The 12674-nt window shown below is 49.4% G+C and overlaps 1 protein-coding gene across 4 annotated transcripts in view; it reads right to left on the minus strand.

Annotated features, from left to right (window-relative positions):
• heph (polypyrimidine tract-binding protein 1 heph) overlaps nt 1-10233 on the minus strand; it is a 168678-nt gene extending 158445 nt beyond the window's left edge. For 3 of the 4 annotated variants that reach the window (XM_089551185.1, XM_089551171.1, XM_089551158.1), the window contains exon 1: nt 9813-10233. Coding sequence is in view for 2 of the 4 variants with exons in the window: in XM_089551171.1 (XP_089407297.1) it covers nt 9813-9838 (26 nt within the window). In the remaining 2 variants the exon portion in view is untranslated. Of the gene's footprint in view, nt 1-8368; nt 8615-9812 lie in introns of those variants that run through there. The other variant, XM_089551194.1, reaches the window with a different exon arrangement.
• Nucleotides 10234-12674: the final 2441 nt, after the last annotated feature.

Here is a 12674-nt window from a genome sequence, read left to right on the forward strand (position 1 = left end):
AATTCTCAAGTTGTAAAAAACTGACCATTATTCAGAGTTTCGAGAGCACGTTGGCTTCTTTTAAAAAGTTAAAAACGCTTCACTTATCAATAAGAGCTTCTTCACCTAAAGTCAATGACGGATGAAAAGGGATGTGCTGGTTGTGAAACGGGGTAAAAAACTTGTTTCTGAGTGTTTCAAGTTCTGTGCATGAGATTAAGATATGAGTTACTGTCAGTTCATCTCCGCATTTTTCGCAGGTAGGTTTGTCTTGTTTTGTTAGTAGAAAGTTGTGAGTAAGGTGTGTGTGTCCAATACGTAAACGACACAAAATAACTTCAAAAAAGCGTTCCTGATGTGTGCATGATTTCCGTTCTCCTAGTATTTTTTTTATTAAGTGTAGCTTGTTATTTATCTGACTATTTTGATGCTGTTAAGTGGGGCATGCCAGAATGTGCACAAAACACTCATCCTTTCTTTATCTTCGACTGTTTGTTTACGGAAAACTTCAACCTGTCTGCCTTCAACTACCTACTGCACCTGGAAACTCTTTATCGATCCTTTCCACTCTTTGATCCCTCAGGCTCGGCCGGTGTCTCTGGGTTTAAAACCAGCCCAGCCAAAATGATATTGTGGCGCAAAAAAGGGAAGTCCACTACCTTTTATAAAGGAGAGCGAACTACCTTCTGTTCACGGAGTGACACATATGGGCAGGCGGTGTCTTAATGTGACGGTTTCCTGCCCCCCTCTCGTGTGCCTGCTGCTTTTAGCACTATGTGATAAGGCAGCATAGGGCTAGAGGAGCACTTAACATGCGACGGCATGACCTTTACAGAGCTGTTTACCTCACCAAAGTGTGTGGAGAAAGCAGGCAAAAGTGATGTCTGCACTCTCTTGTGCACACCACCACCACAGTCTCGTATTTACATAATCTGCTCTATAACGCCATGCACTTAGACACCCAGGTAAGCTTGAAGAAACCCTACGACCCAACTGAATATTTCTTTGAATATCCCTAGCACTCAGAGAAATTTGTCAACCTTCAAATAAAGCTGCAACCAAGGTGACATGACCAGATCTTTAAGAGGGCCAACTGCACTGGCAAAAGTTGCTAGGCTTTAGCTAATAGTTGATCTGCAGGAAAACCTGAACTTCAAATAGCACAGCATTGAAGTGGTACACCTTCCCTGTGAGCACCTTTACCTCTCCACTAGTCCACTGCTGTTAAGCCCTGGACTAGTGAAGAGGCTGGTACCCGGCACAAAAGGTATTAAGGACTTTACAGACTTTACATGCTAAAATGCACTGTAGCCAAACAGGCGCTTCTGTTCCTCCCACATCAAGTAGTTGTTGATGCCCTTGTTGCCACGTTATGGTATAATGGTATATTGGGGTTTAACGTCCCAAAGCGACTCGGGCTATGAAGGATTAGTGAAGGGCTCCGGAAATTTCGACCACCTGGGGTTCTTTAACGTGCACTGACATCGCAGAGTGCACGGGCCTCTAGAATTTCACCTCCATCGAAGTTTTGACCGCCGCGGCCATACCGAACCCGCCTCTTCCGGGTCAGCAGCCGAGCACCACAACCACTGAGCCACCACAGCAGCCCCTTTTTGCCAGGTTAGTATTTTGGAACTTTAGCAAAGTGCAGTGTTGGGTCATTTGGTGATTTATGATTTGTAGGTTGGCTTAGCGTGATACAAACGAGGACAACAGCTCGTCCGGTGTCCCTCTCTTGTCCTCGTTTGTACCGTGCTAAGCCAACCTGCAAATCATGAAGTATTTTGGAAAACATAGCAAAAAAAAAAATGTGGCGCACTCATTTCCCAAGGTAACCTACACTGCATTCTGCAAGGTAATGAAGCAGTTGTCACTGTCTCTGCGAAAAGTTCTAGCTCGGCAGAGTGGCTGTGTGTCAGAGTCATCGTATTATCCATGAAGAGATTTCTTGATCCGATTTCAACGGCAAAATGGCAGCTTGGCCAAACAGTGGCATGGCTAACGTGCTAGTCCGCACAAGGTGGTTAAAAGGGCCATTTCCGCAAGCTAAGCACCGGGCCAGGGGAAAGCCTGTACCCAGTTGAAAACGAGTGGAGTGCCCGGCAGCACTGGGTGCAAGAACCCTGCATCTCCCACGCACAAGGAATTTTGTTTCTTCTATGCCAACACCAAGGCATTTAGTGCATCTCCAAACATGGCCGCCACTACAAGTAAATGCAAGGAAAGTCAGCTGCCAACGCTTGTGCACAAGAGAACTTAACACAGGCATAGCATGCAAGCTTCCTTTCAAAAAGATTGTTATAGAACTGGCAGACAAAGATTACTCCATTCGGAATTCTTTTACTCGCTCAGCAAAGTATTCAGGAAGCGGAAAAAGAAACCCAACCTAAGCCGAGGTAAAGAAAAATTTTGACATCTCTGAAAAGTAAAGGTCTCTGCTGACATTCCAACTGTGCCCACAACCACAGGCGTAACTTGGCTTCATGACACAACATTCTAGCCCTTACGAAACATAACAGGCACTACATCATGCCGAAGCTTGCCATAGCTGCGTATGTGCAATTTTCAATACCCGTGCCACACGTGCACAAGAAATGCAGTAAATGCTCAAGGACTAGATACCAAATTTTCGCTTTCGTTTTCTTCTTTCAAACAATACATTGGACATTTGTATGCATGGAGCACATCACGATATTCTCCAAAGAATGCTAAATAATTTATAATGGCATTTTTTCTTGATGCTCTTGGTTTCATCAGCCGATCAATGGCTGTGATGTGTAGTTGGTGCTAGGTTGCCTGAGGCATGAAAAAAATGGCAATATATATAACTGCTGATATGTCGTTATCATTATAGCTCTGGAAGCAAACTGGTTTAAGTGTTGTAGTGAATGAAAACTATGTATCAGTGATTATATTTACCATTTTTTTCATGACCTAAAGTTCAACTGCACGTCACAGCCATTCTTTGGTTGATAAAACCGAAACAGCATGAGAGAAAAATTCAATTATAAATTATTCAGCATTCGAAGGCGAATACCACGTTGGTGATTCATGCATTCTAAAGTCTAATGCATCACTTTAAAGAAGAAAACATGCAGTAAATTCAGGTGGCTAGAGTCCGTTAAGGCCCAAAGTTTAATGCTATCATTTTTGGAGCTGCTGTCTACCCACTCATATTTGATCTCATTACATGAAAGCCATGATGATGATAATACTTGCTAGCCAGTCAAAAACTGCTCCTGAATATTAACAGTGGTAAAGAGTGTTAGCAAGAAGTGGCCGGATTCTTTTCGAATAAGAAATTGATTTATTTTAAGACAAGAATTTAAGACAAGAATACAAGAATGAGATAACTGATACGTAGGAGGTTCGGCGGATCTGCAGAGTTGGGAGGGCCTCGCCGACGCGTCTCTTATCGTCGGCGCCTCTCGGTCATCTCTCTCCTCCCAAGCTGCAGCGGTGGGGCTTTTATAGCCTGAGGAACGGTGGCCCCTCCGAACTGGCCAATCCAAAGGCGGCACTCCGAAAGGACCAACCAGCGACCGCGCGGCCAACCGCTTCAAATCTTGCCGCGCGCTGGCGTCCGGGGGAGGAGGAAACGGCGCCTCGCTGTCTGGCCTCTTGTGACAAGTCCAAACGTGTTGGTTGAAGATACTTCTCCTAGGACTCCGCTGTCGTAAGGCGCAGCATCGTGGCTTGTAAAGGGGGACGCTCGTAGGAGAAAGTTTAGGATGCGGGGCGCCTCGTGGTCGCTGAGCAGGAGCGTTAAATGTCGTGTGCTGGCGTGTTGGGACCGCATGGCTCGTCAGAAATGTGAATGCTGACACGGCCTTTCCAAAATTTGCGCCTGTCCTCAGGCGCACGTTGTCGACAGCAATTCTTTGGCGTGCTGGGCGTTCTTCCCCGCGTATCTTGTGGCTTGCGTCCAGCTCGTTCGAATACGCCTTCGCTTCCATCTGGGGAGACGATGCAACTTGTGCGAAGTGCCGTGTTTGTCTTGTTCGTAACGTTTCTTGGTCCAGGGAGTCGGGCTTGTACCGTGATGCTCACCGATACGACTGCGTCGTCGTTTCCACCTGGGGACCTGATACGACTTATGCGGACTGCCGTGTTTGTCTCGGTCGTAACGTTTCTTGGTCCAGGGAGTCGGGCTTGTTGGATCGTTCCGCATCCTGCCGCGCTTTCGTCGCGGCGCTGGCTTTATGGATGAGCCAGCTCGTCTTGGCAATGGCTTCTGCATTGTAGTAACTGTAGCAGATGCGAAAGCTGCGCCGTGTCGTTGGAGGCACGTCTCGTGGCCAACTCGTGTCGGTAGTGGCTGCTGCACCGTAATATCCGTGGCTAGGGCGCGGGGTTCGTCGTGTCGTGGGGAGCCCGTTCCGTGGTTCGATCTCGGTGACACCGGCTGCTGCACCGTAGTGTCCGTGGCAGGGGCGCGGGGTCCGTCGTGTCGTTGGGAGCCCGTTTCGTTATCTGCTTGCGGTGACACCGGCTGCTGCACCGTAGTGTCCGTGGCAGGGGCGCGGGGTCCGTCGTATCGTTGGGAGCCCGTTTCGTTATCTGCTTGCGGTGACACCGGCTGCTGCACCGTAGTGTCCGTGGCAGGGGCGCGGGGTCCGTCGTGTCGTTGGGAGCCCGTTTCGTTATCTGCTTGCGGTGACACCGGCTGCTGCACCGTAGTGTCCGTGGCAGGGGCGCGGGGTCCGTCGTGTCGTTGGGAGCCCGTTTCGTTATCTGCTTGCGGTGACACCGGCTGCTGCACCGTAGTGTCCGTGGCAGGGGCGCGGGGTCCGTCGTGTCGTTGGGAGCCCGTTTCGTTATCTGCTTGCGGTGACACCGGCTGCTGCACCGCAGTGTCCGTGGCAGGGGCGCGGGGTCCATCGTGTCGTTGGGAGCCCTTTTCATGGCCCGCTTGCGGCGACACCGTGTGCTGCACCGTAGTGTCCGTGGCAGGGGCGCGGGGTCCGTCGTGTCGTTCGGAGCCCTTTTCGTGGCCCGCTTGCGGCGACACCGTGTGCTGCAGCGTAGTGTCCGTGGCAGGGGCGCGGGGTCCGTCGTGTCGTAGGGAGCCCGTTTCGTTGCTGACCTGTGTCGACAGTGGCTGCTGGTCCGTGCTGTCACTCGTATCGTGTGACACTTGTCGTTGAGCAAGAAGCCTCCGCAGATGATCTCTCTCGGCCAGCAGTCTCTCGAATTCCGCCCTCTCGGCTTGGCGGCGAGCGTTGTCGTCCATGATCCGCGTCACGAGGTCGTCCTTGCGGCCGCTGTACGAAAGTCCTCGGCATCGGAGCTCTTCCACCAGTTGCCGTTTCTTCAAGGTGGTCAGTGCGTTGCGTGCTGCCGATGCCAGAAGGGACAGAATGAGCGGGGACTCCAAGCTCACCGTCGGCGTTCTGCTGGGCTCCACGTTGTCGACTCGGTCTTCGTTCACGGGTGACGCCTCTGCAGATCCTGTCGACTGCGTCATGTTAGCAAGAAGTGGCCGGATTCTTTTCGAATAAGAAATTGATTTATTTTAAGACAAGAATTTAAGACAAGAATACAAGAATGAGATAACTGATACGTAGGAGGTTCGGCGGATCTGCAGAGTTGGGAGGGCCTCGCCGACGCGTCTCTTATCGTCGGCGCCTCTCGGTCATCTCTCTCCTCCCAAGCTGCAGCGGTGGGGCTTTTATAGCCTGAGGAACGGTGGCCCCTCCGAACTGGCCAATCCAAAGGCGGCACTCCGAAAGGACCAACCAGCGACCGCGCGGCCAACCGCTTCAAATCTTGCCGCGCGCTGGCGTCCGGGGGAGGAGGAAACGGCGCCTCGCTGTCTGGCCTCTTGTGACAAGTCCAAACGTGTTGGTTGAAGATACTTCTCCTAGGACTCCGCTGTCGTAAGGCGCAGCATCGTGGCTTGTAAAGGGGGACGCTCGTAGGAGAAAGTTTAGGATGCGGGGCGCCTCGTGGTCGCTGAGCAGGAGCGTTAAATGTCGTGTGCTGGCGTGTTGGGACCGCATGGCTCGTCAGAAATGTGAATGCTGACAAGAGCACCGTATTTTCGGAATGCTGAAATGTATTATAAAAATTATTTTGCAGAAAATACCGCCGTTCTTGTCTGACAAGTCGGAACAGTAGTCAAACTCACATGTAGACACTGAAGTCGAGAGGATCTGTCAGAAGTGCTGGTAAAAATGGCACCCTTCGCATCACAAATGCAGTATAGATGCCTCAGCTGAGTGAAAGTTGTGTTTTAACTATTTGATATTGGTTTGGGAGTTGTTACTGCATGTGGAATGGGTACGAGAGTACGCATTGCCTAGGCGAACTCAGTAGGTCGCAAATGGCAATAAGGCTAATGCCATTGAACTCAAGGCAGTAAGCACTATACTGGCATTAAATCTGTCCGCGAGGCATGGGTATAAGACCCGTGCCACAAGCGCACATGAAATGGCAGTAAATGCTTAAGGCCTTAAGCTTGTTAATGCCATTATTTTCGGAGTTGGTGCTACACGTCCATATTTAATGCCATTATTGAAAGTGAGGAAGACTATAACGCTTGCAAGGTAGTCAAAAGTTTCATCTGAATACAAACATTCCTAATGAGCACAATATATCGGGAATGTTGTTCAGATGTAATGTAAAAACGATTTTCCAAAAAATACGGCTGTTGCTCCTTTACGAGTCCAAAAAGTAGCCATAAACTCGCATGTCAGCACATAAGTCTAGAGTACCTGTCAATAAGGCTGGTTAAAATGGTGCTCTTCGCATCGAAAATGCGGTATAGACGCCTCATCTGACTGAAAGTTAAGAATTAACCATTTCCTACTCATTAGGAAGTTGTTACTAACAAAGCTGCATGCTTTTCTGCGTGTCAAGAGTACCTGTCAATAAGGCTGGCTAAAATGGCGCTCTTCGCATCGAAAATGCGGTACAGACGCCTCATCTGACTGAAAGTTAAGAATTAACCATTTCCTACTGGTTAGGAAGTTACTAACAAAGCTGCATGCTTTTCTGCATGTGGAATGGGAACGAGAGTACACATTGCACGGGCGAATGAGTTGTGGCGAACTCAGTAGGTCGCGAATGGCAGTAAGGCTAATGCCATTAAATTGATGCGTGTGGCACCGCACGAATGCCATAAAAACTTAAGGCAGTAAGTACTTAATGGCATTAAATCTGGCCGTGTGGCACGGGTACAAGCAGCAGCCACACCCAATTCTTCGTAGTTTAACCGAATACGACATGCATCCTCAGAAACAACTGCACTGATCACTTGCACCACCAAGCCTCAAATAACGGAGTTACATTCTACACATTTCGCTCCAATCCATCACAGCACGCAGCTGCAACATTACGTCCCTGATTTGCACGAAAAATAGGCTAGCCCAAAATATACACAATGAGAGGTAACCATCACTTGCCCCTTCCAACGTTACACACAAACATGCTTCGGCACATTGGTTTGCACTTGGGAACGCGCAATGACAGAGCAATGGTAGCCTTTCGGAATCAGCCCTAGCTTGAACAACATGTTTTTGTGTGCGAGATGTTCATTCACAGATGCAGCAGGGAATGAGGGGACTGGAAGACTAGCTGAAGTCGGCCAGATGTTCATTGTCCGGACCAAGCAAGCTGGTGCCTGCTACCCTACTAAGCATGTAAGTTCTCCATTTGCTCCCGCAGCCTGTCACAATGCACATTTAGGGCAACCAAGAAACAACTTACTCAGTCTGTTCCAATTTTGGTGTCCTTAATTTGTAAACTACACTCTTCATAACTTTGCTTAGTTAAGTGCATAGTTTTGACCAACTGGTATTCGCATGGAAGCTCAAATCACCGCTTACACCAACCGTTCCATGCAACGAATTTTCCGCGTTATTTCAAACATGGAGCCACTTGACGTAATCTCAGTTTGAAAGTCGAAATAAGCATGTTTGCATGTACACTCTCGACGAAAAGCCTGCAAGGCGTACCGTTTGCTTTTTTGTGTCGTGTAGCGGAACAGTAACGACACCCCTTAAGATCCAGGCGTTGAAATATGCTGGAAACCAGCCCTTTTCACTCTAAACAGATTAAAAGCTTTAAAAGTATCATTACTGTTACATGGCACTCCTGAAAAGCTAAGCATGTGGTCCTACAACTTTAAACCAAGGGCGCACAACTCGCTCGTAAGCGGCAAAAGCATGCCTGATGGCGCCGAAACGCTCGCCCGGAAAGAACCTAAATGATAACTTGACTCAGAGCAGCGATGTCAGAAATTGAAGCCCTTACGCAACGTTCGGCTACTACACACTTACGCCAGCCCGAGCGAGTTGGCCACACGTTTCTGAAACACCGGCATACCGTGACAGCGAAGCATTTGGCCTCGCTACGCGCTTGTGACACTCCAGCCTGTCAAACTTACTCGCCACAGAGTTCCCGGCTTGCCCCGTCGTCACCAGCGCACAGTGCCACTTGGCGTGTCCGACATATCGCCAGTTCCTTCGCCACGATCAATAAGTGGGACGGCGAACGGTCACGCCGAAACCCGGCGTCACGAAGGTCGGTACCGAGCCATACACGCGAGGCAAAGCAAGGCAAAGAAACAATTCCGACACCCGAACAACCTCCGAACGCGGCGCCGAACTCGCTAACCCCAACGACGAACTCCGCAAACAAACGCCTTCAAGACACGAGACCTATAGGCGCAGCGTCGCCGGAAGGTTTCGAGAGCACAACATGGACGCCGCGCAGAAGAGAAGTTTAAAAACAAAAACAGAAAAACGCCACGCCGAGCGCGTGCGTTCGGAACAATTAAAACACTGAAGAAGACGTGTTAAAAAAAAAAAAAGGCACAAAAACCGCGATGCCGCGAGCGCCCCCAGTTTGAAGCGTAGCACGCCTCCGAGTTCTCAAACCACCTGTTGGTCCTAAAGCCAAGACGCGCGAAAACGCGTGCTCCCATTTCAACGTCAGTGGAGCACTTTTCTGCGGCGTTAAGTTGATGCGAGTGGCAGCAATTTTCTGCCCCAAAACGACGAAAATAAAAAGTTCTCCCCGAGGGGGGGAGAAACCGCACGTGCGGCTAGAAACAAAAAGCGATGAATCAACGGCGCGACTGAAAGCCATCAATTTCCTGCGCCGTTCGCTTGATCTACTTGGGTAGAGGTTAGCAAAGCCACGTCATAAGACGATTAAAGCTGCGGCAGAGTTAATCCGCGTACGCGCGCGACATGAACTGTTCGCTGCTAACGCTCGACTGCGGAAAAGAGCTTTTAAATGCGGGAAGCGCTCAAATCCGAGGTACGCTGTGACACGGACCCTTTAGCGTGCAGTCAAACCTGGATTTTCCTCGAATCTGAAAGGTGGTATATATGGTGTAACAGCCACGCCGAGAACCCGACATCCGCCGCAGCGCTAGCTTTAATGGAAAATAACAGAAAAAGGGCGTCACAGACGGGGTTCATGCACTCCCGAGAACCCGAACGACGAAGAGCCCCAGGCTACAGCCTGCGCGCCTCACGAGACAAGTGCCGTTCTTTTCGGCAGCTCTGTCCGCGTTCTCGGACAGTCGCACGCGCTGAACGGACACAGTCGCCGGGGCGCCTACGTCGCGGTCCGGCAAACGCGTGCGAGACGAGGCAGTGTTGTTGCCCCTTGACCGTCCCGAGAAGCGGCCACACAAAGAAAAGCAAAAAGAAAGAAACCAAGACTCGGTGGGGAGCACCCACTACGCGATCCAGCTAGGCCTTTTCCCACCCTCCGGTCAAGCAAGCAGGCCGCAGGCGGGTTGACACCGCTCCGGCGCACGGAGACACTGGTCGCGGCGCCAAAACGGACCCCGGAATGAATGGTGAAGCGGTACTCACCCGTTCATAATAGCGACACAATTCATTTAAAACTTCGGCCGACGTCTTCTGTCGCAGTCGGATGGCATGCAGCAAGTGGTTGCTGCGGCGCGCGGGAGAGGAGGGGGCGAATGCCTTCTCTATTTTTTCCGCCGCCGTCGTCGGTCAACCCGTCACACAATATGGCGGACACCACTGCACGGAGCGAGAGAGTACCGCTGCTTGAGTCGCTGACGCCGCGGACGCGCTTGTCGGCGTGGCTTGCAGAGTGGAGCGGCTTTCGGAAAGCGGCGCTAACGGCTTGCAGCTCGTGCGAACAGCGGTTTGGGGCGCTAAACGGGCGTTGTCACTCGCGAAACAGGCACGACGTAAAAAGCGAGTGCGAGCCTCGTCGGCGTTGCCGTGAAAACAAGAGAGGAGGGCGGGCGTGCGATGCGTGACTAAACAAACGGTGGCGACCCCTGGCGTTCAGGTCGCGCTGCAGCCGCTCGCGCGCGCTCCGGCAGGTGATCAACCTCACGCCCGCGCGCCAGAAGCGAGTACGATTCCGGGTCCGTCCGAACGGAACGAGCGTGTCCGCGGGCGTGCCGCCGTTACGCTGATCGAGGAAGAAAAAAAACGAGAAAAACTGAAGGGCAGCGCGGAAACTGGTCTTGCCGCAGTGCACTATCAGCGGCGCGGTCTGCATTACAGTTGGCTTTGGCTCTCTCCGGCCAGTACTGCCCATAACTTGACGCAACCGCAGTAGATGACATACGGTTTGGTTTATTGGGGTTTAACATCCCAAAGCAGCTCAGGCTATGAGGGACGCCGTAGTGGAGGGCTCCGGAAATTTCGACCACCTGGGGTTCTTTAACGTGAAGCAAAGCCGAAAGTGCACTGACATCTTTAACGTGCACTGACATCGCACAGTACATGGGCCTCTAGAATTTCGCCTTCATCGAAATTGGGCAGCCGCGGCCGGGATCGAACCTGCGTCTTTCGGGTCAGTAGCCGAGCGCCGTAACCACTGAGCCACCGCGGCGGGGCAGTAGATGACATACATAATGGTCTTCGTAATGACAGGTTGTTGGCAAGGACCGCATTTTTGTTTTTATCCTTTACTATCCTGCCGAACTTCGAGTACAGCACTTAACCACAAAAAAAAGGATTTGGCCCTAGGGTATACTCGTTATATGACAGCATAAAGCTGATATAAACCTTCTAGCTTTAGTGCGATCCCCGTCACCACAGATAATGCGAGCACGAATTAGTTTTTAACCCGGGGTTCGTAACTCAATCCTCATGTAGAAAACGCACACTGGAAGTGAAATTATGAAGTTACAAATGTAAAGCAAAGCTAAAATGCACAACCATACATAGCCAGTAAACAACAATTGCGTGGTAGATATCAGTTTCCTCCTATCATGAATAAATGCTTTTTTCTTTTTTTTTTGCCATTGAAGGGAATTCGGGGTAGTCGAAGCAAAATACAACAGCCGAGCATTTGAGTGCATACCTTTTGCTAGCACTTTGAAATTGCGGTCAATTAGACGAAATGCACTATGGTTAATGAAATGGCTAACCAATTCTGTTACTTGGCAATTATGAGCATCAAATCTTGACAGTTGAATGGTAAATTTTCTCTATGGTAAATTTTCAATATATATATATATATATATATATATATATATATATTTTCTCCCCTAAATCTCAACATATTCAGTGACACTGCAGCACTTACAGAAACACTAGCACACACCAAAAGCTATCCTGTGTACTTTCTCAGCACATTTTGTCCATGGGAACAGTGCCTGAATTTATGATGCTCACGGAGCTACCATTGTTCAATGCAGCCATCTACAATTTATATGAAGAAAGAAAGGGCACCTCTTAAATTTATAGAAGTGCAAGGCCAGAGCGAACACGACGGCTGAAACACACGTCCCCAGCATAGATTTAGCTTGACATTTCCAAACATTAAAATTTTAACATTGCCGTCCAAGAAAACCATAACCGCCGTAACTTTTCACTTGCTCCGGTTAGTGTACTACTGTACAAAACGGTCGTCCGATCTAAAATAGAATATGCGTCTTCTGTATGGAACCCTAACATTAAGTCACTGATTAACACTTTAGAATCAATTCAGGATCGTTCAGCCCGCTTTATTTTGTCTAACTACTCGCGTTTCTCTAGCGTCACACGCATGAAGAGAACTCTAGACCTTCCAGATCTTTCACTGCGGCGTCATCTTTCTAGACTTTTCACTTTCCAAAAAATATATTACACAAATCAATCGCTACAACAAAGTCTTTTCGCTGTTCCAAGTTATGTATCATCTCGTATTGATCACCGACTCAAAGTGAGTGTTCCAAGTTGCAGAACTAACCAGTATTTTTATTCTTTCCTGCCCAAGACCAGCTCAGACTGGAACCACCTGCCCGCCAGCATCGTCTCAATCTCTGAACCAGAAGCTTTTAAATCTGCTCTTCTTCATCACCTACGTTAAGTACTCTGCTTATTGTATTTGTATAAGTATACTTACCACTCCTATCTGTAACGCCTCAACGGCCCTGCTAGTAATGAAATAAATAAATAAATGCTGCAGAAGCAGCACTCATGAATCAACTACTGAAATCATGTGATGCAAGATTTCCCAGTGATTACCTGCGCATATAAAAAAGCAAACACGTAATCTGCAATTGGTTGCCACACCAACAGTTTTATCCCTCTTCTGACTAATATTCCAACCCCCTCTGCACTCCTAATACCTCCAATCACTGGCACCACATTCGCCAGCGCACCCAACATCAGTGAAACATTTCTCACCGTGAACCATTCAACGAATGTTACAACACACACATCAAAGCTGAGAAAATCATGAACACACAACACAAGAACTGG

The sequence above is a fragment of the Amblyomma mixtum genome, chromosome 1 (genome assembly GCF_055824585.1).
Source record: "Amblyomma mixtum isolate Tamu chromosome 1, ASM5582458v1, whole genome shotgun sequence".
Taxonomy (NCBI): domain Eukaryota; kingdom Metazoa; phylum Arthropoda; class Arachnida; order Ixodida; family Ixodidae; genus Amblyomma; species Amblyomma mixtum.